Source organism: Chelonia mydas, chromosome 13 (assembly GCF_015237465.2).
Source record: "Chelonia mydas isolate rCheMyd1 chromosome 13, rCheMyd1.pri.v2, whole genome shotgun sequence".
Taxonomy (NCBI): Eukaryota; Metazoa; Chordata; order Testudines; family Cheloniidae; genus Chelonia; species Chelonia mydas.
In genome coordinates, this window is record NC_051253.2 from 16,672,417 (window position 1) to 16,696,303 (window position 23,887).

Consider the following 23,887-nt stretch of genomic DNA (forward strand, 5'->3'; position numbering starts at 1 on the left):
AAAGTGTTCTTCCCTAGTGAGATTAATTAGTTTGCAAGTGAAAATGCAGAAGTGAGCCTGAAATTAAAATGAGGCGGGCTGGACTATACAATCAACCTTTTAATGGCAGCATCATGCAGATCACACATTGTGCTCTCACCAATGAGGGAGACATTCTCTAACAGTTCTGCTTCTGCATGGGGCATAGCTTGAGGACGCCCACATATTTAGTAATGCTCTGCTTCAAAGCTAAATTAATCAGATATCAATGCCTAACCTTAGCACGTCTAATCTACAGCTGTTGGAAAGCTGCCAGCATCGAGTGCCACCACTAGACTTGTTTCAAAGTCGATATGTAGAAAAGGGAACCAAAACAGTCCACTTCCCTATTTGCCTTAATCTGTATTGATTTAAGGGCTGCAGTTATCACTAACAGTGCTCCAAAGTACAGAATGTTCACCAGAGAGATTAGCCAGAAGCTGCTGCACTTTTTTTCCTTAAACATCAGGACTAGCTTCCAACATACACACACACGAAAAACTAGTAAGTCAATCCATATTTAGGACTGTGAGCATTTATGCTTTTTGAATACATTCCTGAAGTGTCCTTTATTTGTCCAGAAAAAATACAACAGATCCATGATTGAAAATGCTCAGTAAAGTTGTTTTTTTTAAAAAAAGCACGTGCAAATGACCAACGAGGCACTAAAAATGTGTATTTACTGTAGCTGAAACACAGTAAGTGTGCATCATGAAAAGGTGCACACTTGCGTGTGTGCAGTTCTGAACAAATGGTCCATTGCATGTGGGAAAAGCAAAACAGTGCTGATCATTTTTACTATGACCATGAAAAAATTAAAGTAGCAGGACAACTTAATGGAATGCTAAGTGTCTGGCATTCCCCAACAGAGGATGCTGCAGCAATGCATAATATTAAAGTCTTCCACCGCTGGGTTAGGTTTTTTGGGGACTTTTTTTGTGTTTCCAAAAAAATTTAAAAACCTCCCTACATTCCTCATGAACCCTCAGGCATGTTAGGGACATTTCAGGAATTTAGGCAAAGCAAAAACGGCTGCTTCCTGAGAATCAAAGTCTGTAGTGCCAGCTAGGAGCAACCTTTATTATAATTTTTGTTAAAAAAGTGTAACCATTTATAAGTTACAGGAGTGGGGGGGGGGGAGGGGGAGTGGAATAAAAAAAAAAAAATCTATGGATTTCAAATCCAGTTCTATGCTTTCTCATTTAAAAACACACTTTAGGGAATGGCAAGTACTGTGGATTAAGCCATTTCAACATTAAAAAAAACAACTACAACAGCAGATACACTGAGTATTTAAAAGGTTCTGGTGCTTCTGTCCATGCACAACATCTGCTTCTTGTCTGGGGGCTCACTACGCATTCTGGATCCATAATATGCCAATTACAGTTTTGTTCCAGACAAAGATTCAATTATTCTTATTGGCACAAATTCACAGTATAAATCATCACGACTCCCCAAGATATGAATGAATATTAAAGTATACAATAAAGTGCAACTCATTCTGTTTTGTGGAGCCGTATTATGGAACCTGTACTGTAACATGCATTTACAGCTTACATCAGAATGTAAGGTTATTTCAATGCAGTTTTGAATGGGCTGAGTGCAACTTACAAGTTGCTGTGATATTCAGAATTAAAAGGTACAGTTCTAGCCTCAACCCACATACTGCTTTTGTATGACCGTAAGGGGTGTCCAGCAGCAACTGGTCTTATGAAGTACAGTGTATCTGGTTCTGTGAAACCTAACTACAACAGCACATGGTGGGACCTGCAGCGGGAAGTCTTCATTCTTAAAACCGTGGGCTTTTGTACAGTCAGAATCTTTTGTTACTTAAACCTAGTTTTTGGTGCTCTATGATAAACTCCTTACAGTCCTCCTCCTCTAGCCTGCTATAGCAGCTCTTGTTCATCGTCTTCAGACCCTGAGGGTCCTTGTCGCACCTCTTCATACCATTTGTTGGTGAGGCTTTTCATCTGTATGCGTCCATGATGTAGGTCCTAAGGCAAAAGGAAATCACAATTGCTGTTTAGATACAGCACTGTGTGAGTGAGAGCGACAATTTACTGTATCTTCATTGAATACCCTTCATTCCCGTCGCTCCTGTCCCTAAGTGTACACACAGTTATGCTCTCAGTGGAAAATACACATCAATGTACAATCCGTCAGTGGTTATTTTCAGCAATGATTATTTCTGATGACAGATTTTTCCCCCCGTGTTCTCCAGAGGCCCACAGAGCTGAGCTGTCAGCAGTTATGTTTTCTGGGTGGCCTGGCTCCGAATCTCCTTTCTTTGTATGTGCGTCAGGTTGAAGCAGGAAGCTTTTAGTCAGCTTCAGTGGCTCATCCTATCTTCCTAGGCCTTGGATGCTGCTCTGTTCCCCCAGCAGCCTATATTCTGGCTCCCTGGCACAAGGTGGACTGTAGCTGTGGTTTCCCAACCCCCCCCCCCCCCAGCTGCCTGGTTCTATGGAACAGTTCAGGGAGCACGCACTGGAATCTAATTAATTTTCTCTTGCAGGGAAAGGCACAGAGCAAGAATTAGCTTGAAAGCAGGTTTTACCAGGGCCCACCGACAAAACAAAACATGTCTGGTGCAGCAAAATGGCGAATTCTGCAACAAAAAATGCTGAATTCCACAGCATATTGGGGAAAATGCCCAATCTGTGGCCACAGAATCCCAGAGCCTACGGGGCTCTGAGTGAGAAGAGTAGAGCAGTTCACACCTCTCAGTCATAATTTGTAGAGAGCCTGAAGCAGAGGCATCAGGTTGCTTTCGAGTCACAGTTTCAAAGTTCTCTTCACAAGGAGAAGGTGTAGAAACTTTTTAAGTGAGAGCTGCAATTCCAGTGCACAATTCTGTAACAAGGGTGAATTCTACAGCAAATTCCACAGCTGCAATATACATGAGGCCCCGTGTATAACCAGTACTGCACCTGCTTGTGCCACAGGGTTTTTAAAAAGCATGCATGTGTGTGGGCAACATTTTACACTAACATTTTAGCTTTGCCAGGTCTGATGCTTCCATTTTTAGGCACAAATGTCTACAAAGCCTAGGTTTAGTAACCAAACTGTTGATATAAGTATCTTAGTCTGTAAAATTAAAGAAGAGTTTAATAAAAGCTCACACTTCTGTAAATTTATTACAAACTTTGGAAGCCATTAAAAGTGTTAACTTAAATCAAATTATCATTTTACAAGGTAGTCTTAGATTATGACAACTCTCTATAAACAAGTAAGACTGGTCACCTCACTATGCCCAGCTCAAAAGTTGCAAGCCTGTATCACAAACCCTTGATTGCCTTTGAGTGGAATTCCACAAAATGCTATGCCAACATGTACCACAGAGCAACAAAACAAGCAGAACCCACCTCCTGTGTGAGCCGCCTTGTGAAGAATGGATTCAAATACCTGGCATCAAGCCACATAAAGCCTTTGAGATCCTGGCGCTTTATGTAGTGGGCTTCATACTCTTCCTCTGTGAGTTCTGATAAATGTTCAGATTCAATGGTATTACCCTAAAAAGATCAGACATATTGGAATAACCGTATAAATCTCATCACTGCACCTTTTGCTTTTGTTTTGAACTTGTTCTTTTAAACAACTTTCACCTGCCTCTCATGATTGAGGTGCCAGTGACTCACGATGTACTAGCTATTATCAATTTGTATATGACTTAGTCCATCCTGAATCTTGCCTGTGTTTCCATGGGGGTTACTTTATTTTGTGCTGATCTATTTGTAATTAGATTGGGTTACAGCCATTACTTTAGATCCCTACATTTTCAATAGAGTTACTCACATAAATGTTGGTTTACTAATGCTTTTACAATATTTTAAAATGACAAGGTGTTATCCCTTAGTATATTTTCAGAAGAACGGCCACACTGGGTCAGACCAATGGTCCATCGAGCTCAGTATCCTGTCTTCTAACTGTGGCAAGTGCTAGACACTTCACAGGAAATGACCAGAAGAGGGCAATCATTGAGTGATTCATCCCCTGTTGTCCAGTCCCAGCTTCTGGCAGTCTGAGGTTTAGGGACACAGAGTACGGGGTTGCATCCCTTGCCATCTTGGCTAATAGCCATTGATGGACCAATCCTCCATGAACTTATCTAATTCTTTTTTTAACCCAATTATATTTTGGCCTTCACAACATCCCCTGACAACAAGTTCCACAGGTTCACTGTGCATTGTGTGAAGAAGTTCATCCTTAAGTTTTGTTTCTTTTAAACCGTCTGCCTATTAATGTAATTGGGTGATCCCTGGCTCCTGTGTTATGTGAAGGGGTAAATAACACTTCCTTATTTAGTTTCTCCACACCACTCATGATCTTATAGGCCTCGACTGCATCTTCCCTTAGTAGTCTCTTTTCCAAGTTAAATAGTCCCAGACTTTTTAATCTCTCCTCATACAGAAGCAGTTTCATATCCCTAAGCATTTTTGCTGCCCCTCTGCGTACCTTTCCCAATTCTAATATATCTTTTTTGAGATGGCTGACCAGAACTGCACGCAGTATTCAAGGTGTTCATGGATTTATATAGTGACATTATGATATTTTCTATCTTATATATCCCTTTCCTAATGTTCTGTTAGCTTTTTTGACTGCCACTACACATTGAGCAGATGTTTTCAGAGACCTATCCACAATGACTCCAAGATCTCTTTCTTGAGTAGTAACAGCTAATGTAGACACCATTATTTGGTGTGTACAGTTGGGATTATGTTTTCCGATGCGCACTGTTTTGCTCTTACCAACATGGAATTTCATCTGGACCAACTTCTGTTGGTGAGAGAGACAAGCTTTCGAGCCACACAGAGCTTTTCCTCAGGTTTTTTTTATATATAGTGGCATTATGGTCACTATAATAGTGACCTAAAGAGCTCTGTGTGGCTCGAAAGCTTGTCTCTCTCACCAACAGATGTTGGTCCAATAAAAGATATTATCTCACCCACCTTCTCTCTAATATACTGGGACTGACACGGCTAGAATTACTGAACCCTTTGTAGCTTTTCACAGTCAGCTTTGGACTTAACTATCTTGACCACAAGTTGAAAACCAATGATAAAGAGAATCCCCTAAACAAATCCTCCCCTAAAGGATGTCTCTGTCTGAACTGTGTGCTCCTCTGCACTGTCTTAGCCCTTAATTTAAAATCTCTTTGCTTTGCTTTCATCTCGTTTTCCAACAGAGAGTACCACTGTATATTTACTATGCATTGATCTTTTTTAAAAATTAAAGAAAAGTATCAATGATCATTCATTTAAAAAAAAAAACAGAATAAAAGGAACAAACCATCTTTTCAGTCTTGCTGAGGTTAATATTCTTCTTGTTCCTTCTTCGCGCTTTAGAATCCTCAATATCAATCAGTCTGATAAGGGGCATGGTTCCTCCACCCAAAAATAAAATTGTGAACAACACAATAATGATAGTTGTGGTCCCAATGAGCTGCCGCTTTTCTATTGGCTCCAAGCCCAAATGGAGGCTCAGGGCATATGGAATTGCCCCACGTAAACCTGATCAGAGAGGATTATAAACCAAGAATAAGTAATTACATCAACAGCAAGATTTGCCCTCCGCATCCTTATAAATGAACACGGTGTTCAACCTATTGGAATTCTCTTCTTCTAACCCTGTTTTATGTTTTAAAGCTATCTAGGTTCTTATGCTGTACCCATCACCCCAGCATTTGATTGCCTCTCTGAATTGCTAAACAAATCAGAGCTCTACAGCTTTTGAATGCAAATCTGTCAAGCTATCAGGTCCCTAAAACCAGGCTATTTTAAAGGCAGGCTTTGTACACTTTCCCAGGCTGGGCTCTTTACTGCCTGGCTCGCTGGCATAGGGAAAACATAGCATAGCCGCTGCATGTGGATTTGAGAAGGACACAAATGCCCATTTAGCGTTTGCTCCATAGACAGAGGCGCGATATCATGCAGAGCAGCACCTACTATGTATGATACACTACTCGGTACACTCCGAGCTTAGACTTACCACTAAACCACATGATGAACATCATTTTGGGGGTGATTTTATGATCACGAAAGAAGTTGAGCAGATAAGAGAGTGGAAAAATATTCACTGCTCTGCCAAACAGAACAAGCACCTGTTAACAGCAACAAATTAGATAATGAGTTAAAGGCTATTTAATGCATTACATCCATTCCCTACAGAGCAGTATCAATTGTAACCGGTTTGTGAATAGTCAAGGGAATGTATTACTCTCAACATACACGCCTCATAACTAGCTATACTGATAATCCAATTTAAAGCAATTGCTCAGCATAGGTCAATGTGGAGCTCACATTTTCAAACAACGAGTCACTGGAACTAAAACTCGTTACAGAGAGACTATAGAAATAATTGAAAAAGTTACCAGATGCTGTTTTACAAATGACAAGTGAATTCAAAGCCAAGAAGGCATTCCAAAAAACCCAGAGATTCATTTGAGTGCAGGCTGAGCGCCTCTGATAGCTGCCCAAAAGCAATCCAGCTCCTTTAATAATTTGTGGAGCAGCTGAAAGGCAAGCAGAAATTTCTGCTGCCTCCCCATAGGCCAGTGCCTCAGGGAAAAGGGCGGAAAGCCAAACAGCTGGTTATAATTCAGTCCCTCAGCACTTCCCCAGGTGTCATTGTAAAAGAACATACCCAATACATGCAAATAGCATTATGGGAACTGAGGATCATTTTCTTCTACACATTGAATGTCAACAAACATAAAGGAAAATTCTGCTTAATAAGGTGGAGTTCCTTGTAATGCTGGTCATGAAAGAACACCACAATAAACAGGCCTTCACAAGAGTCAACAGTGTGCCCTTGTTGCCAAGAAGGCCAATGGCATTTTGGGATGCATAAGTAGGGGCATTGCCAGCAGATCGAGGGACGTGATCGTTCCCCTCTATTCAACATTGGTGAGGCCTCATCTGGAGTACTGTGTCCAGTTTTGGGTCCTACACTACAAGAAGGATGTGGAAAAATTGGAAAGAGTCCAGCGGAGGGCAACAAAAATGATTAGGGGACTGGAACACATGACTTATGAGGAGAGGCTGAGGGAACTGGGATTCTTTAGTCTGCAGAAGAGAAGAACGAGGGGGGATTTGATCGCTGCTTTCAACTACCTGAAAGGGGGTTCCAAAGAGGATGCCTCTAGACTGTTCTCAGTGGTAGCAGATGACAGAACAAGGAGTAATGGTCTCAAGTTGCAGTGGGGGAGATTTAGGTTGGATATTAGGAAAAACTTTTTCACTAGGAGAGTGGTGAAACACTGGAATGTGTTACCTAGGGAGGTGGTGGAATCTCCTTCCCAAAAGTTTTTAAGGTCAGGCTTGACAAAGCCCTGGCTGGGATGATTTAATCGGGGATCGGTCCTGCTTTGAGCAGGGGGTTGGACTAGATGACCTCCTGAGGTCCCTTCTAACCCTGATATTCTACGATTCTATGATTCAATGATAAGATAAATATCCTAGAGCTAGAACGTGTGGGAGTTCCTAGGGCTATGCCCTTTTTCTGCACGGTAATCAGCCAAAATTACTGCCTTTACCTTTGGGCTGTGAAGGCAGTCTCCAACAAGAATGAAATGCCACTCTGCTTGTGAGAACAGGTAGTTAAATGTAATGCATTGAGAGCAGCCTCTCAGCTCCCACAGAGGAGACCAACACCTCAATGTCTCTCATGGCAGAACAAGGGTGCTTCTGAAGTATACACTCAAATGTGGCAGCATCTGGTGCTATCCTCTAGGCCAGCCCCACTGGGGATTAATATTTTGTTCTTTTCCCTCTGTGAAAGGGGAGCATGTTATGCATTTGTAAACTGATATTATGATAATGGTAACAGGCATGTTAGCCTCGTGTGAGGCATAATCTAAAGTATAATTTATACCAAATCCTTCTTTTACCTTGTAATTAAAATCTGTAAAAAATTCAGGAATTTAAAATGTTATGTAGAGAAGAAGTGCTCCCCTCATAATCTTTACATCCTTTGGGACTTCTGAAAAGGAGCTATTTTAATAAATCTGACTGAAAGTCAGACTCAAGCAGGGATTCTCCCAGTCTTTTCAAATAATCTCATGCACAAAAGCTGCACTAGCTACACTAGAATTCCTTAAAATATGCTCTTAGATATCCATACCAATGTCGCATAGACAATCAGAAGAAATAGTTAATTTCATTTCACTGCTGCGGATTTGGGATGAATGATGTACAATATATAAAGAGCCTGAGAATATTTTATGAAAAGATAAACATAGGAGGTTTCTTAAAAACATAACTCTTGAGTCCTATAGACCATGAAAAATACTGTAATGTGTTTTTTTGTTTGGTTGTTTTTTTTACAAATACTGTAAAAGTTTTAAAAACTTTCAGAGGAAAGTAAATACTTACTATGCACCAGATGACAAAGGACATTTCAAACTTGTGAGGAAAACTAAAAATTGACAGACCAAGGAATGCAAAAACACAGGTTTCTGAAAAAGAGAGATCAAACTTAGTTATTCAAATAAAACTATGCTGGTCAGTAAAAGATGGTATCTAAGACCTTTCCTACTCCTGTAATAGGCTACTACATACATTATATATATGCACACGCACACTCCCTGCTTCTTTGACTCAGACCAGATTCAAAATAGACATATCTACCATAATGCAGGGGCCAGATTCTGCCACCCTTACTCTCACTGAGCAGCACCTTACTCCATGAGTAGTCTGATTTCAGGAGTAAATATTAATCAGCATGAAGAAGGCTAGCAGAATTTTACTCTAAATTACTGAAAAATGTCTTCACTGGTATGCTTGCCTGTTTCAAAGCCCTTTGAAGTTAATGAAAAGACGCCCACTGACCCTAGTAGACTTTTTTAGATCAGGCCCTATATAAAAATGAATATCTCACAGAACTTTCAAACATTCTGAGTCAAACATTTTATTATAAAGTTACATGCATAAATATTTAAATCTTACTAAATTACTGCACTTCATAAGGCTTTGCACGATAAATTAAAATTCTGCATTGTACAAGCAAATATATTGTTCTAACAACACCTGGACATTATCTTTACAAATGTCTCCGATAGTGCCATTAACAATTACTAAGGCATTTTCATAATGCCACTTTATTTCTGAAGCACAAAGTCAATATGCTATTGAGAACATTCAATGTGTTTTAACATTATTAGACTTTGCATGTATATGATTACTGCATTTTCAGCTGATCTAGTCCTAGCAAAGCGGGCTCTTTGTTAGGAAGAGAGACAGAGACACTAAGTGCTATTCCTCTTGCACAAGGTATGGCATCATGCAGGAGCCCTTAAACATAAGGTTATATTTGTGATGCAGAATCCTCTCCCTTTCTTCCTTACAAGTTTGGCCTACAGGAAGAAAAGGAAAGGCTACCAATTGCGTTGCTCCGGGTGGTTTGAATGGAGTTACCTAAAAATCTTTGCCAATGTCTGGAACACTATTATTTTTTCAAATAGTTTCTTTATATCCAAAACCATTTAAAAATAGGGACATGTTCAAGTCTCCTTCAACTGAAACTAGGCCAGAGGGGGAAAGGAGGCAAGAAGATCTATTTGATTCTCAATTCTGTGTCAAGTCTTAGCTAGAGCTTGGACTGAAGGATGTGGAAGGGAGAAGATTTACTGTATAGCTTACCCAGTATGTCAGTAAAGGTGATTTTAGACTACCTTGCAACCTTCATAGTAGTAAGTGTGTTGGTAGAGACATGTAGTACTGATATACCACTGGCTAGAGAATCACTCAGCCTTCCCTCCTCACCCTAACAGAATCTTCCTTTCATACAAAACAAATATTAATCTAATGGATATTAGGCTCAAGATAAAGGCAGTACCTACCACACATGAAAGCAACGGCTCTCAATGTCTGTTGCATTAGGATCTGTGTAACTGGGGAAAGGTTATGGTGTGTGTAGTGAGACATCACAATGCCAGAGAACAGGATTGCCATGATACCTGTGGATACAGTGCAACTGTCAAACAGCAGAATAATACTTAGCATTTATATGGAGCTTTACAAACACTGCCTACTTAATCCTCACAATACCATCACAAGGTAGGATTATCCCATTTTACAGTTGGGAAAGCTGAGGAAGAGATTAAGGGGGTGTCTACTCTAGGGGAAATTTTCCCATCATTGCTAACACTGGTTCAGCTCCATAGTCACAGGAACATTGGGAGCTCTAGTGTAGATGGATTGCTGGCTGCTGTTGGAATGTAATCCACCAAACCAAGCTTGCACAGGTGTATTCAAGGGCAGGATCTGGAACTCCATGTCTAGTTTAAAGAATAAAGCCTTGTTCTTTCAGGTTTTCCTACCAGGATGCATCATTTAATTCTCCAAGCAAAGTATGTCTCCCCACTCTCCACACTGCTCACTATCAATCTGAGACTGCGGGGAATTTTATCATTGGTAGGGAGAGATGCACCATCCTTAAGGCCCATGATGGAGCCAGCGCAAAGCTGCTGTGCAAGGTGGGCCTATGCACTCCCAGCACGATGCAGAGGGGGCCCCTAAGCCAGCCATTTTAGGTTAGCACGGAAGGTAGCAGTGGCAGAGAGCTAAGGGAGGGGACATTGGGTTTACAATTACAAAGATCCAGTGGCCCTTACACCATATGCAAGTGGCAGGGTGAGCCAGCAGTTGATATTCCACCCCATGGGCTGGAGCAGCAGCCTTAGAAAGTGAGGTAGTATGCTGCAATCCTGCACCCTTGCTTTAAGTTGGGGGAGGATTATTTTACTCCATTTTCCATCCAGTTCTTGGGCTATATGTGAATGGTGTGAACTTCACCCTATATGTTTTACTTTCTCTGAGCACTCAAGAAGCAATAAGAAAGCATTATGTGCAGTGTTCAGTTGTTCATGGAGAGCTGAACATTTTAAAAAAGGCTTTAAAAGTTTCAAAAGCAACCCCAGGGTCTTGTTCCTGTGAAAGAGCGAATCCAAGATGGTGGGTGTGATTTTTGCAGTTCTGGAAACATATTACATTACTCACTTGTGAAGTTACTATGCTGTCACCTGAAAGGAATGTGTGGAATAAGTAAGCACAAGGCCACAGCATGTCCCACAAGAGGAAATCAACTGTAGTGAAGATTATGGAAAGGACTAAATGACATTTGGAGATAATGATAAATTTAATTGAGGGTTATAACACAATGCCCTGTTTAGTCAAAAACAAAGAAACTTTGAAAAGCTAACAGTATTTGTCTACAGCTACATTCCCAAACAGGAGTGGCCCTGATGAACTGGAAAGGAAGGAAAAGAAGTATCTGACGTGTACTCAAAAGAATCCTTTGTTTGGAATGCAGAGATGACCTTTGTAGTTACAGAATGTGACCAAGGTTATTCAGAGTTTATACTCTTCTGATAAATCATTTTTGAAGTAGTTTGAACAAATTAGGGAGTTTGTTGTAACATGTTACATAATTAAAAAAGAAGTACGGTACTTTCTCATGTCAGCAATTAAGAAGTCATACTTGTAAACATTCTCTGCCATATACAATAATTAATGACTAATTTACAGTATTTTACTATGATTTTTATATTACTGTGCAATACGTACCAGGAATAAAAAGGTTTCATGTTTTGAAATGTTTATGTAATATGCTCAGTATTTTAGCATAGCTTGTTTACAGGGCAAAACCTATTTTCACAGCAACACCAAATACTGTAACACATTAAACCATTAGGTCAGGTTTCAAACATTTTACATTTCCATTTGCATGGCTACATAACATGACAGTATGCACAGAGTAATTGTGCATGCAAATATGCAGAATGGGTCATTTGAAACTACAGTATTAATATTAGTGTCAAATGGGTATCTCACACACATTGGAACATTGGGGGAAGAGAACAGAGTACCAGCAACTGAAAATCCTGTACATTCAGATTGCTAACTTTTTACAATTCAATAACTAATTTTGCACCTATTCATTTTGCTGCCTACCTGAGAGCGAGATACCTTCTGCAAGTCCGTAAGGAAGATAAGCAAAGATAATCATCATCCCAAACTCCAGAGAGGGTGTTTTCCTCAAATCAATGTGCTTTAGTACGTACATATCAAACCATTAAGGAAAAAGTAAGAAAAGAAATCCACAGACAAATTCTAATCTATACCATACAGGTTTACCTCTCACCACATGTCATATATTTGTTTAGTGAATAGCTAGTATTAAGCCTGTAAAACATCCTGTGGATTGATTAATCATTTCTGGGATGGAGGGTTTGAAGTGAAATTAAAGTTGGTGAAAGAGGCAGCCCTAGAGACTGAAGGCCACTGGTTTTTGACAGAGTACATAAAATATGGACAGCAGCATACCAGCATGTCTAAACCTGGATCTGGAAGCACCACTTTTGTATGCGCCCTCATTTGTTGACCCCTCCACTCAGACTACTAGACATTTCCAACCATGATGTGTATTCCTGTTCCTTCAGAACTGAACAGAGACCACCAAATTTATTGCAGAGCAGTCACAGAACCGTCCTCAAACAATAATGGCTTTCTATTAATATGGGATGGGTTAGAAGCTGGGACTCAGAACTGAAATGGTCCACACATTTTCTGTCATTTCTACTTTTGACAGAAATAAAATCCTCTTTTGCCCTTGCTTAGACGTTTATGAAAACGTGAGCTAACCTCTGATTGCATCTGTATTTGTTCTAGAAAGATTTACCAGGAGTGAAATCCTGGCTCCATTCAAATCAATGACATAGCTTCCACTGACTTCAGTGAAAGCAGGATTTCACTCTGGCCTAGATCGTCCCCCTCCCACCCCCCCGCTCTCCTGCTGGTAATAGCTCACCTTAAGTGTTCACTCTGGTTACAGTGTGTATGGTAACACCCATTGTTTCATGTTCTCTATGTATATAAATCTCCCCACTGTATTTTCCACTGAATGCATCCGATGAAGTGAGCTGTAGCTCATGAAAGCTTATGCTCAAATAAATTTGTTAGTCTCTAAGGTGCTACAAGTCCTCCTTTTCTTTTTGCGAATACAGACTAACACGGCTGCTACTCTGAAACCTGTAATACAGTTATTTCCCATTTAGCATCAAAGATTGGAAAAAGTGTTGGAAAAAATTAAAAGCAAAATAATTCTTTACTGTGAAAGTGCAAAGAGTTTAATTTAGTTAGAACCAAACCTGGACCCCACCCCCACATCCCAGCTGGCCAGGCTGTGAGCTTGGCTTCTCTCAGGAAGAAGGAAGCAGAGCAGAATCAGAGCTGTTCCATAGCTGGTGTTACAGCCTCAGGGCTGCAGCAGCACCCAAAGAAAGTGCATTCCCCGCTCAGGAGGAGATTTAACCAGTGGCTCAGCATACACTACCTGTGAATCAGTGTAATCTACCAGTTCAGATTCATTGTAGCAGACCTCTACTATCTGTAGGAGTCCTTCCCCCTCTCTATTTCATGCAGTGGAAATGCAACATGGTTGCAGAGCAGGGGAGCAAGATTTCACCTTATATGTTTAGTAGGGCAAACATGCTCTACATGTCATCAGTTGTATATTCAGCTAGACTTTGAGTTAGTTCCAAATGGATATGACTGATCAGCGATAACATCTACATCAACATGTTCATGCACTTGACGAATCATGCTCTTGTCTCACTTTCAAAATATTCCACATTCATCTTTGTTAAAATTCAGAAGACATCTGTGACATGGAAGTTCAGGTTCCTCCAGCCTAATGAACAGGCAAGTTTCAATCATATCTATCTGTCGGCGACTATTATAAATTGTCTTTGCTTCACAGAAATATTTTGCTCTAGCTAATATTTTCAGGCTCAAACAACAATAAAATATCAGAGCAGTTAAACTGCTTTTCTGTTTTGCCTTTTTCAGTTAGATATTATTGAATGAAAAATAGCTGCATCAGGAAAATGTCAGTCTCTCTCTTTTGCTGAGATGTTTTGAATGAATCAAAAGTGCATGGAACAATTCTAATGAACAAAGATAGTAAATGTGCCCATGTTTAAGCAAACACTCTGGTCCTCTCATTTACAAAACAAAGTGCTTGACAATATGGCCAGGTTAAACAAATAACTAGCATAAGGCTAGCACAAAAAATATGAAACAGATTTCTATATTAAACATTGAAGCAAGCTTCCAGAAGCAACAAAGGTGTCTGGTTTAAACAAACATCCTTCCTTCTCTTAGGGGAGAAGCTCTCGGGTTGTTTAGCAACCAATTCAAGCTGGTGCAGAAAGCCACAGATATAATTCAACATATAAACCCAAAATGAGCTTGGTCCACATTCAGTTAGCTGAATATGACATGTAAGGCTGGAAGATTTCACGGTCTGACTTTAAAATTTCTTGGGGAAAAATATTTTTCTTATTTTTTAAAAATGTGAAAACTAGGACGTATGCTATTAAAATGGATCAGTGTTGAAAACAGAATTAATACTGTGAATTTAGAAAACAGCCAGCAAATTTATAACACTCTATTTGCATATAATCTAAAATAGTATACAATAATTTAGAACTTAATTACATTCATCTAAACATACAAAGCTTTTATGTAAGTTTTAAAAATAGGCCCATTAGCACTAATATTACAAACAAAATAAGCAAGAGAAAATATCATGGCCACAAAAAGACCTTATATAAAAATTATCCCTCTAAGGAACATTACAGAATGACTGGATGAAAATCATTGTTAGAATGGTAGACTTCACCAATTTATGCATGTGCATCACATTACCCCAAAAAAGGATATTAATGCAGAAATAAGGCCGGTAAGAGTGCCAAGTGCTGCAGAGCCAAAGAACATCTTAAGAAAGTAACCCAGTGCCTGGAGAAAGGTTTGCCATTCACTTACTTCTGACATATTTTCTCTTGTCAAACCCTCAGCTGTGCTGGGAATGATTTTAAAAAAGAAAAAAAAAATTAGCAACAAACAGTTATGACATCTTGATCTGAAAAAGCCAAATGTCTTTAGAAAAAAATTCAAGTAACCTACATTTCTCTGTTGCTACTGCTTTTAAAAGGCTTTTACTGTGATATAAACAAGAGCAATGTCAGAAGATATTAAATCAAGTGTTAGTATAATCCCTAAAGGGAAACCTAATGCCACTAAAAATCTGGAAATCTAACATTGCTCTTGTGAAATCTTCTCACAACGGCATAAATAGGCTACAATGATGCCCAGCACAGCAACACAGGTTCCATACTTTTAGCAGGGAAAAGAAAATGCATTTTTCAATGGTAAAAACTCAAGGCTGGAGAAGGAATAAAAAGACAAATCACATGATCCTTATGTGGAAGAGTAAACAAACAAACAAACAAAAAGAAAGCCCCATCCCCAGGTGGATGAGAGAGGCTGCAGGGTCACCGAAGAAGGGCAAAAGAAGTGATTTAGGGGAGAGGTTGGGAGGAAAGAGGAGAGAGTTCTTTGGATCCTATGGAATATGAAGCTGCTACAGCATGAGGCAATATGGGAAAAAAGAGCCCAACTGTGTTAGAGCTCAAAGAGAATACTTAGGCCCCATGGCCTTACTGAAAAGTACCTATGATAGATAGTGCTTAAAGTGCATGTCTTCTCTGAAAATGGCTATGTAAATATAGCACCTTTTTACTCAGGAGATCTGCTGCCCCTATGTATTCTTAGTTACATCTACTGACTTCAATGAAAACAGTAAAATTGGGGAACATTTTACTCCTGTCAGCCCTGCAGAACCAACACAGCTGAGAGAGAGTGAACTGGATCCTCTCCTGGCCCATGTACTGTCAATAGAATTCTTAACTTAATTCCCTTTGCAGGACCACCAGTGCAACCCCACTGGCTTGCAGTGAGGATTCCATAAGCCAATGACCAGGGAGTCAAAGAGGAGCAATGACAGAAGGATTTGGCTAGCAAAATTTTTCTAAATAAGCCAGAAAGAACAAAGCTTGGTTTTCAGATTCCAGGACTGGGGTGAGGAGGAAAAAAATTTAACATGTAAACTGAGCAAATCTGATCTGGAATCAATGAGATACAACTGAAATGGAGCTCAACAAAGTCATCTTATAAGGTAATTTTTCAGAGTAGAACTGCACTTTAAGGATAAGAGATAGACAAGCTAACGTGATTGCTATTATAATATTAGAATAGAAGTAGAATGACAAGACTTAGTTCCCCTGTTATAACTTCTGGATACATAGGCAAGCAATACAACAATATGAGACGAAAAACATGTATTTTCTGCCTATACAGTTTTTGTTAAGAATCAGGAGTTTTGTAAGTCTAAAAGGAGATCTGTAACAAAATTCACTAGAATGAATGGCCATCTACAAGAGAGTGCTACAGTATAGTACAAATTCAAATGCACTTACTTTGTCAGGACAATAGAGACTGCATCATTGAGAATACTTTCTCCAAAAACCAACATGTTAAGCACAGGATCTACGTTAAGGGCATTGAAGATGGCAATAGTAGCCACTGGGTCCACAGCAGATATTAAGGAGCCAAACGCAAAACTGCGAGAATAAATAAAATCCAAAAAAGAAAACATGCCAGTATAAATGTACAGCATATTTGATAATACTGACCAGTGAAAAAGCATGGAAAATACCAGTGGATTTTCTAGGGAACAATATAGGTATATTTCGCAGACAGTTGTATCTTCCTGTTGACTGGAAATATTTAAAACAAAAAGTAAGAGAATTTTTTTGTCTCTTTTTGGAAGAAAGGATCATCTATTAAATACAGCAAAACTTGTTAATAGACCATGAATTCATGGGGATCTTGTGGACCCTGAGTTTTCCACCAACCCTGATAACTCAGGCTGACTTATGGATGTCCAAGTTGCGAAGAAGTAGGAGCAATATGCCTCCCCAGACTTTCAGAAATACATAAAAATGTCCCACTAAAAGCAAGAAAGGGAAACTGTATACTTTTGTGGAAACAGATTTTCGATATGTGTCAATCCAAACCACCAAATCAGATATGTACAATGATACAGAGTAAACAGACTGTATAGAATCCCATTAACAATGTAAAACCTGCCCTAGACAGTTACTTGAAAAATTAAGTGTGGTCACACTTGTATCTACTGTCATGCCATTAAAGTTATTGAAATTGAAAGAGGCTTTATCACTAAGGTGATGCCTAGTCTTCTTTCACAGTTAGAATATTTTACATTTCAGATTTCACATACACTGTCAAACTTTTTTTTACTGTAGGTTCCTTACATCAGTATGTTGGGTTTTAGCTGTGCATACATAGTGGGGAAATTAATAATTTTGTCACAAAATATAAAAACCCTGACATAGGAACTGTCTCTTAAATATTTATTCGTAGACTAGGCAACTAATAGAAAAGACTGAGTCAGACCAAAACAAGGAGCAGGTTTAGCCATGCTAGCAGTTGCTACTTACAATACTCCTGCTTTGTAGCACAAAAGGGCAACATTTAAAAAAAGATGCTAAAGCTTCCTTAGATCTTAAACCAAAAGGTAGAGACCACAAAATCAAAAGCTCTCAGTTGTGCAAAACCAGATGCTGGAGCCAGTAAGGAAGACATTTCCAGTTCATGCATACTTTCTCGTGTCACGTTTTCTGGTTCTGACCAAGGGTATGTCTTCACTACTCGCCGGGTTGGCGGGCAGCGATCGATACAGCGGGGATCGATTTATCGCGTCTAGTCTAGACACGATAAATCGACCCCCGAGTGCTCTCCCGTAGACTCCTGTACTCCAGCACCGCGAAAGGTGCAGGCAGAGTCGACAGGGGAGTGGCAGCAGTCGACTCACCATGGTGAAGACACCCTGGTAAGTCGATCTAAGTACATCGAATAACTTAGCTGAAGCTGCATAACTTAGATCGATCCGCCCCACTAGTGTAGACCAGGGCCAAGCCAACAGATTTGTGGACTTTAATACAAATCTTCTGTGCTTGTGTACAGGGTAAAAGACAAACCAAAATCAAAAACCAAAAAAGTAAATGCAAGTTCTCCATGCAGTTACACTGGGTTTATACTAGTGTAACAAAGAGCAGAAATCTGACCTCTTGTGCAGTTTGGGGAGTTTCTAGAAAACTATGTTGAGCCTTTGCCAGCCAAGTACTATGAAAAGTCTGTGGCATTAATTCTCACAAGTTCACTCCTTTTTTAAGGAGAAGCTCTGGGTAAGGAAGCCATACCTGCATAATATATTTTAATTATGTCAGGTTATCAAACGCACATCACAATTTACACATTTTAATTTTGAAGTCTGGAAAAAAAGAATTTGCAGGGAAAAAATATTATGAAAATATTTTTGTGCCAAGCTGTTCATTATTATGTTCCCGCTGCTCCAGTCACTTTGATCAGATAATGCTATCGATGAGTAAGTCTTAATATACTTCATTACAAAAAAGGCATTACAAGAATTAAAAATGTTAATTCTGATTAACGATTTTACAAGTGATATTAAATCTAAGTGATCCAGACACAATCAGAACATCTGGGCAAGTACTGTTTGTCACATCTATTACAGTATTTTGGAGAATGCCTCTTGGAACATATTAGGCAATTTTACCAAGAACTTACCTGTCTGTCATGTTCAGTTTATAAATTACCTCAGCCTAAAAGGACAGGCAAAAAAAAAGTTACAATCAGCTGTGTAAAGATTTCATTTTATTATTTTTACTATGTATACATTTAGTATAATTTCATAAGAAGGTTTGTTTCAAACTTCACTTTAATCCTGATGTACAGGTGTACATCATACACCAAAATTATGATGAAAAATGTCATAATAAATTAATAATTAATATCTAAGAAGTGTTTTACAGACTGTAAATTCTAACTAGAACTCACAGGACATCAGTGAGGTAGGAAATTATTGTTAGCCCCATTGTGGAGATGAGGAAATAAGAGATAGGAGAAAGATTAAATGAATTTGCCCAAGCTATACAGTGAGTCAGTGACAGAGCTAAGATTAGAACTCAGAGGTGCCTTACTCCTGGTCCTATGATCACTTCTTTAGTTTAGCCCACACTGCATTTCTGAAAAAGCAATTAATTCTGATTCTACTGTTTAATGCACTTTTCCACCTTGATTCACCTTTTGCACACCTCAGTTGCCTGACTTCAGGAGCTAACTGGGAAATTACATAAACTGATAGATCTTCCCCCGCTTTTTGTAATGTAATGTGTGGGATACATGGTAATGTAAAGCTTATAAACAGTTTCTGTTTTATATAATCTTTTCCATTGACTATTGACCCTTCTTTGAAAGAATGGACTTTCGAAGGACCATCCCATTACATGCAGGAGTTTCAAAAAGATTTTTCTTACCTGACCCAGAAAATAAATTCCTCCACCTACAATGAAAGCTGAAATTGCTGTGCCAAACACAGAAAACAGAATGATGGAACCTATGTTCTGAAAGAAGTTACCCTGAAAACACAAAAGCAAGACACAATGAGGTAGTGAAAATGAACTGTAAAACTAAAAAACCCCAAAACAACCTAATAAGGTAAAAGCAGATTCCTGTATATTTGTCTTCCAATTGCTGGGTTATCTGTGCTCAGCATTTGGTTGGACTGGGCTCAATGTACCAATATTCCAGGAGTTCTCAAACTGGGGGTTGGGACCCCTCCGGGGGTTGCGAGGTTATTACATGCGGGGTCGCGAGCTGCCAGCCTCCACCCCAAACCCTGTTTCACCTCCAGTATTTATAATGGTGTTAAATATATAAAAAAGTGTTTTTAATTTATAAGGGGGATTGCACTCAGAGACTTGCTATGTGAAAGGGGTCACCAGTACACAAGTTTGAGAACCACTGCCATATTCCCATATCTATACTAAGCAGGCAGAGGAAAGACGTTTACAAGACTTGCTTTGACAGTGTGCATACACATGTACCAAAGCACAGCTGGGAGGCCTAAGTTTATTTCTACCAGTCTTGACCTTTACGAACAGTGTTTCACCCTTAACTCAGAATCTCCTTGCTTGTTTTGTTATTTTGTTCTGCATCCTTCAAATTAAATACATATTCTCCTACTATAAATCTGGAAATCCTTCATGTGCAATACTTTTTTAAACTAATACAATTTGATGTTTGTACTTTACAAGTATGATTACAGTGAAATTCTATTTCATTGCAAATATGTACTTTACTCCTAATAATTAAAATAGATTACACTAATCTCTTTCCTGGTCTTCTTTACACAGGATCTAATTCTCATTTAGCTCAGTATGGTTATTAAGATTCTCCACACAGTGATACTAGAAGCCCTGGCTGATATTAATCGTGGGATTAAAAGTTCACTCCGATTTAAGCTGTTATTAAAGAGCTGAGCAGCGAAAAGTACCTTCCAATATGCTGTAACAAGAAAACCCATCTGTTTTTTTAATAACACAAAGAATATATTTTAATACATTTACTTCCTATTTGGGGCCAACAGCTTTGATTTTAAACTCTTTGGGGCAAGGAATGTGTCTTTCAGCTTGTCCCTAAAATACAACAGGGCCTTCTTGACTTCAGCCAAGTCCAAAGCAAAGGCCTAAAGCGTGGACACTACAGCCAAGCTCTAAAAGGGAAGAGAAAACTGTCTAAGGCTATGTCTACACTGCACAGCTTTTAGCCACACAGCTGCGTCACTACAGCCATGCGGCTAAAAGTCGTGCAGTGTAGCCGCTGCTTGCTGGCTCTCCTGCCGACAATGCGCTGTTCACACTGGCACTTGTCGCAGCAAAACTTTTGTCTTTCAGAGGGTGCAGGGGGATTAACACCTCTGAAAGACAAAAGTTTTGTCGTTCAATTGCCAGTGTAGACATAGCCTAGGTTTCTTCTTAGATCCTTCTTCCTTGATTTGTCTGCATCAGATAAGAAACTTTTTGGAGATTGGAACATGACTCCTTATGTTTTTATAGTACTTAGTACATTGCCAATTCTCATTTAATATTAACAGAAACTACATGCCATAGATTCTGGGTCCAAGAGGCCAAGTTCCACTCTCAATTCCATGAGTTTCAGAGTAACAGCCGCGTCAGTCTGTATTCGCAAAAAGAAAGGGAGTACTTGTGGCACCTTAGAGACTAACCAACTTATTTGAGCATAAGCTTTCGTGAGCTACAGCTCACTTCATCGGATGCATACTGTGGAAAGTGTAGAAGATCTTTTTATGCACACAAAGCATGAAAAAATGGGTGTTTACCACTACAAAAGGTTTTCTCTCCCCCCACCCCACTCTCCTGCTGGTAATAGCTTATCTAAAGTGATCACTCTCCTTACAATGTGTATGATAACCTTTATCATACACATTGTAAGGAGAGTGATCACTTTAGATAAGCTATTACCAGCAGGAGAGTGGGGTGGGGGGAGAGAAAACCTTTTGTAGTGGTAAACACCCATTTTTTCATGCTTTGTGTGCATAAAAAGATCTTCTACACTTTCCACAGTATGCATCCGATGAAGTGAGCTGTAGCTCACGAAAGCTTATGCTCAAATAAGTTGGTTAGTCTCTAAGGTGCCACAAGTACTCCTTTTCTTTTTGCAAATTCCATGAGTGTAAGTATGGTGGAATTCGGTGCAATTATTCCTGAGCTGCATCACAGTAACTGAGGCAGAATTTGGTCCAAAGGAGAGATTAAGTTGTAAAATGATTATCTGGCAGTATCTCACCTTGTGTAATGAATATCCAGATTCAAATATAATAGGTGGAAGCAAGAGAAGAAAAAACATATTTGGACGAAACATTTCTTCCTCCTAAAAACAAAAAATGTAAAGGGATTTCAAGGACTGCACAATAACTGAAATAATACCATATATAAAAAGCAAATCTAGTCCCTTCAAGTTTCTACATAAATGGGAACATTTTTAAGAAGTAAAAATACTTGGAAATACAAATTATATTTAACCTGTCTCATTTCCCACCACTAAATAAAAGAGGATTACAGGATGGTAAACAACTTTAGGATTACCTTTTAAATTACTTTTTTACCTGATGATTGAGACAGGATGTGTTATTTACCATGAACCACTGTTCCCAAATATACTGTATGAAAAACAGACTGCTTGCAAAAAAGAAAAATGTTTCTATATTACAAAAGCATTACCATTTTTATTGCAGGCTTTCAAAGCCTGAAAGAAAATTGGTGGAAAATGCTAAAAGGATACACCTTTCACCTTTAGGTCACTGATCTGAATCTAGTCCAGGACAATAATTGCCAAATACTGTTGCCATTAGATAGCTGATCAGGGGACCATGTGAAATCAGTTCATTGTCTCAGTACAGTTGCTGGTGGGCAGATGTGCATTTAATAATACTTTGCATTTCTAAACTGAAGACCTCATAGTGCTTTAAGCACGGTGGGTAAACTTTATTATCCCTTTCTTTACAGACAGACAAAGAGGTCAAGGTCACATAGGACCTGATCCAAGTCCACTGCAGTCAATGAAAAGACTCATTTTATTTCCATGAGCTTTAAATCAGGCTCACAGGATGCCAATGAAAAAAATTAAAGGGCTTGATTCTCATTTGCAAATGTAAGTTATGTCCAGGTTAATGCCCTTTTACACTGTCACAGTGATGTAAATGAGCCTTAGGCTATTTCTACACTGCAAGCTAGGGGTGTGATTCCCCTGCTCATGTATACATGCCATCATTGCGCTAGGCATGGCTATAAATAGCAGTGTATCCACAGTAGCATTGGTAGCAGTAGCTAGCATAGGCATGGCTGAGACACGCCAAGTACGTATTCGTCACAGGTGAGTGCTCAGCACAGCTCCTCAATGCCTCCACTGCCGCTACCAGTGCTACTGCAGCTCCACAGCTATTTACACTCACACTAGCTTGATGAGCACTAACACGAGCATGTGTACACGAGCAAGACAATCAGATCCCTAGCTCGCTGTGTAGACATAGCTTTAATGTAAATGAGAATCAGGCTCTTAAGTCTCCTCACTCCTTGTCCTCTACTCTAAGCACTTGGGCCTCACTGCGTTGCAAAAAGCCACCCTCAGAAATGGCTCTCTTTTTTTGCTGGCACTCTGAGCAAAGAAGCTGAATCACTCATGCACAATCTTTGGCCCAGTGTGGTTCTCTTTACATCCCCTGGTTCCCTCAAGATTTCAGGGGCACTGACTAAGAAGCCTGCTGCCTTGGTAAACAGCAACAAGGATTCTTTAAACTCAGGTTGAACAATATTAAGTCCTGACACTGTAACTCCTACGCTGTATCCATGCAAGGAAAGACTGCAACTTTGTTCATAGTATCACTTATCTATTCAAAACCTCATTCACATTTGAACATGTAATGAATTTACCTTCTTAACACAGAGGATTTATGAGGACTCATCAGCATACGAAACTCATCTCTTACACTGAAGTTTATTTCATGGAAATATCACTTATTAGATTTTTCCTTTATATGCAATTCAATTTAGTAATATGTCTAATAATACCTCGTTTTCACTGTGATTCAATAACTGTACACTAGGCTACCCACTAAACACATTCTTTCTTTAGTGTTACAATTTTTTAAAGTTAGGTAAAAGTGAGACCATAGGAAAAGAAGAAGAAGAATTTAAGCACAAGACAAGCAAGTGATTATAGTGTCTGTTTTAGCCACCAAGAATCATATGGAAGTACATATAAGCTTCGCTGATCTCTAACTCAGACTTGGCTGCAAGAAATCTAGGTTGTAAAATTCTTAGGGCAAGAACATGCCTCCTTATGTCTGTACTGAACGCAGTCCAAGCTCAATAAATGATAAAAGTTGCCAGATTCAGTGCTGTCCAAAACCTTGTTTGCTTCCTAGGCAGTGCCACCTTGACCTGCACCCCAACATGCTGCTGTTCCACACCGGAAATACTACTTTTAATGGACTGTTACAACCTTTGAAACAAGTTAAGAACGTAAGAATGCTATAGTGGGTCTGAAGTCCATCTAGCACA

The 23,887-nt window shown here is 39.3% G+C and overlaps 1 protein-coding gene across 5 annotated transcripts in view; it reads right to left on the reverse strand.

The window, feature by feature from the left end:
- Positions 1-640: 640 nt before the first annotated feature.
- SLC9A8 (solute carrier family 9 member A8) overlaps positions 641-23,887 on the reverse strand; it is a 45,856-nt gene continuing 22,609 nt past the window's right edge. For all 5 annotated transcript variants that reach the window (XM_043527502.1, XM_037877139.2, XM_043527503.1 and 2 more), the window contains 12 exons: positions 21,615-21,698; positions 19,283-19,384; positions 18,534-18,568; positions 16,340-16,483; positions 14,745-14,883; positions 11,973-12,078; positions 9,860-9,976; positions 8,394-8,476; positions 6,010-6,121; positions 5,311-5,531; positions 3,387-3,533; positions 641-2,015 (listed from right to left, as the gene is read on the reverse strand). In XM_043527502.1, coding sequence (XP_043383437.1) covers positions 1,908-2,015; positions 3,387-3,533; positions 5,311-5,531; positions 6,010-6,121; positions 8,394-8,476; positions 9,860-9,976; positions 11,973-12,078; positions 14,745-14,883; positions 16,340-16,483; positions 18,534-18,568; positions 19,283-19,384; positions 21,615-21,698 — 1,398 coding nt within the window. In that variant the 3' untranslated portion in view covers positions 641-1,907. The remainder of the gene's footprint in view (positions 2,016-3,386; positions 3,534-5,310; positions 5,532-6,009; positions 6,122-8,393; positions 8,477-9,859; positions 9,977-11,972; positions 12,079-14,744; positions 14,884-16,339; positions 16,484-18,533; positions 18,569-19,282; positions 19,385-21,614; positions 21,699-23,887) is intronic.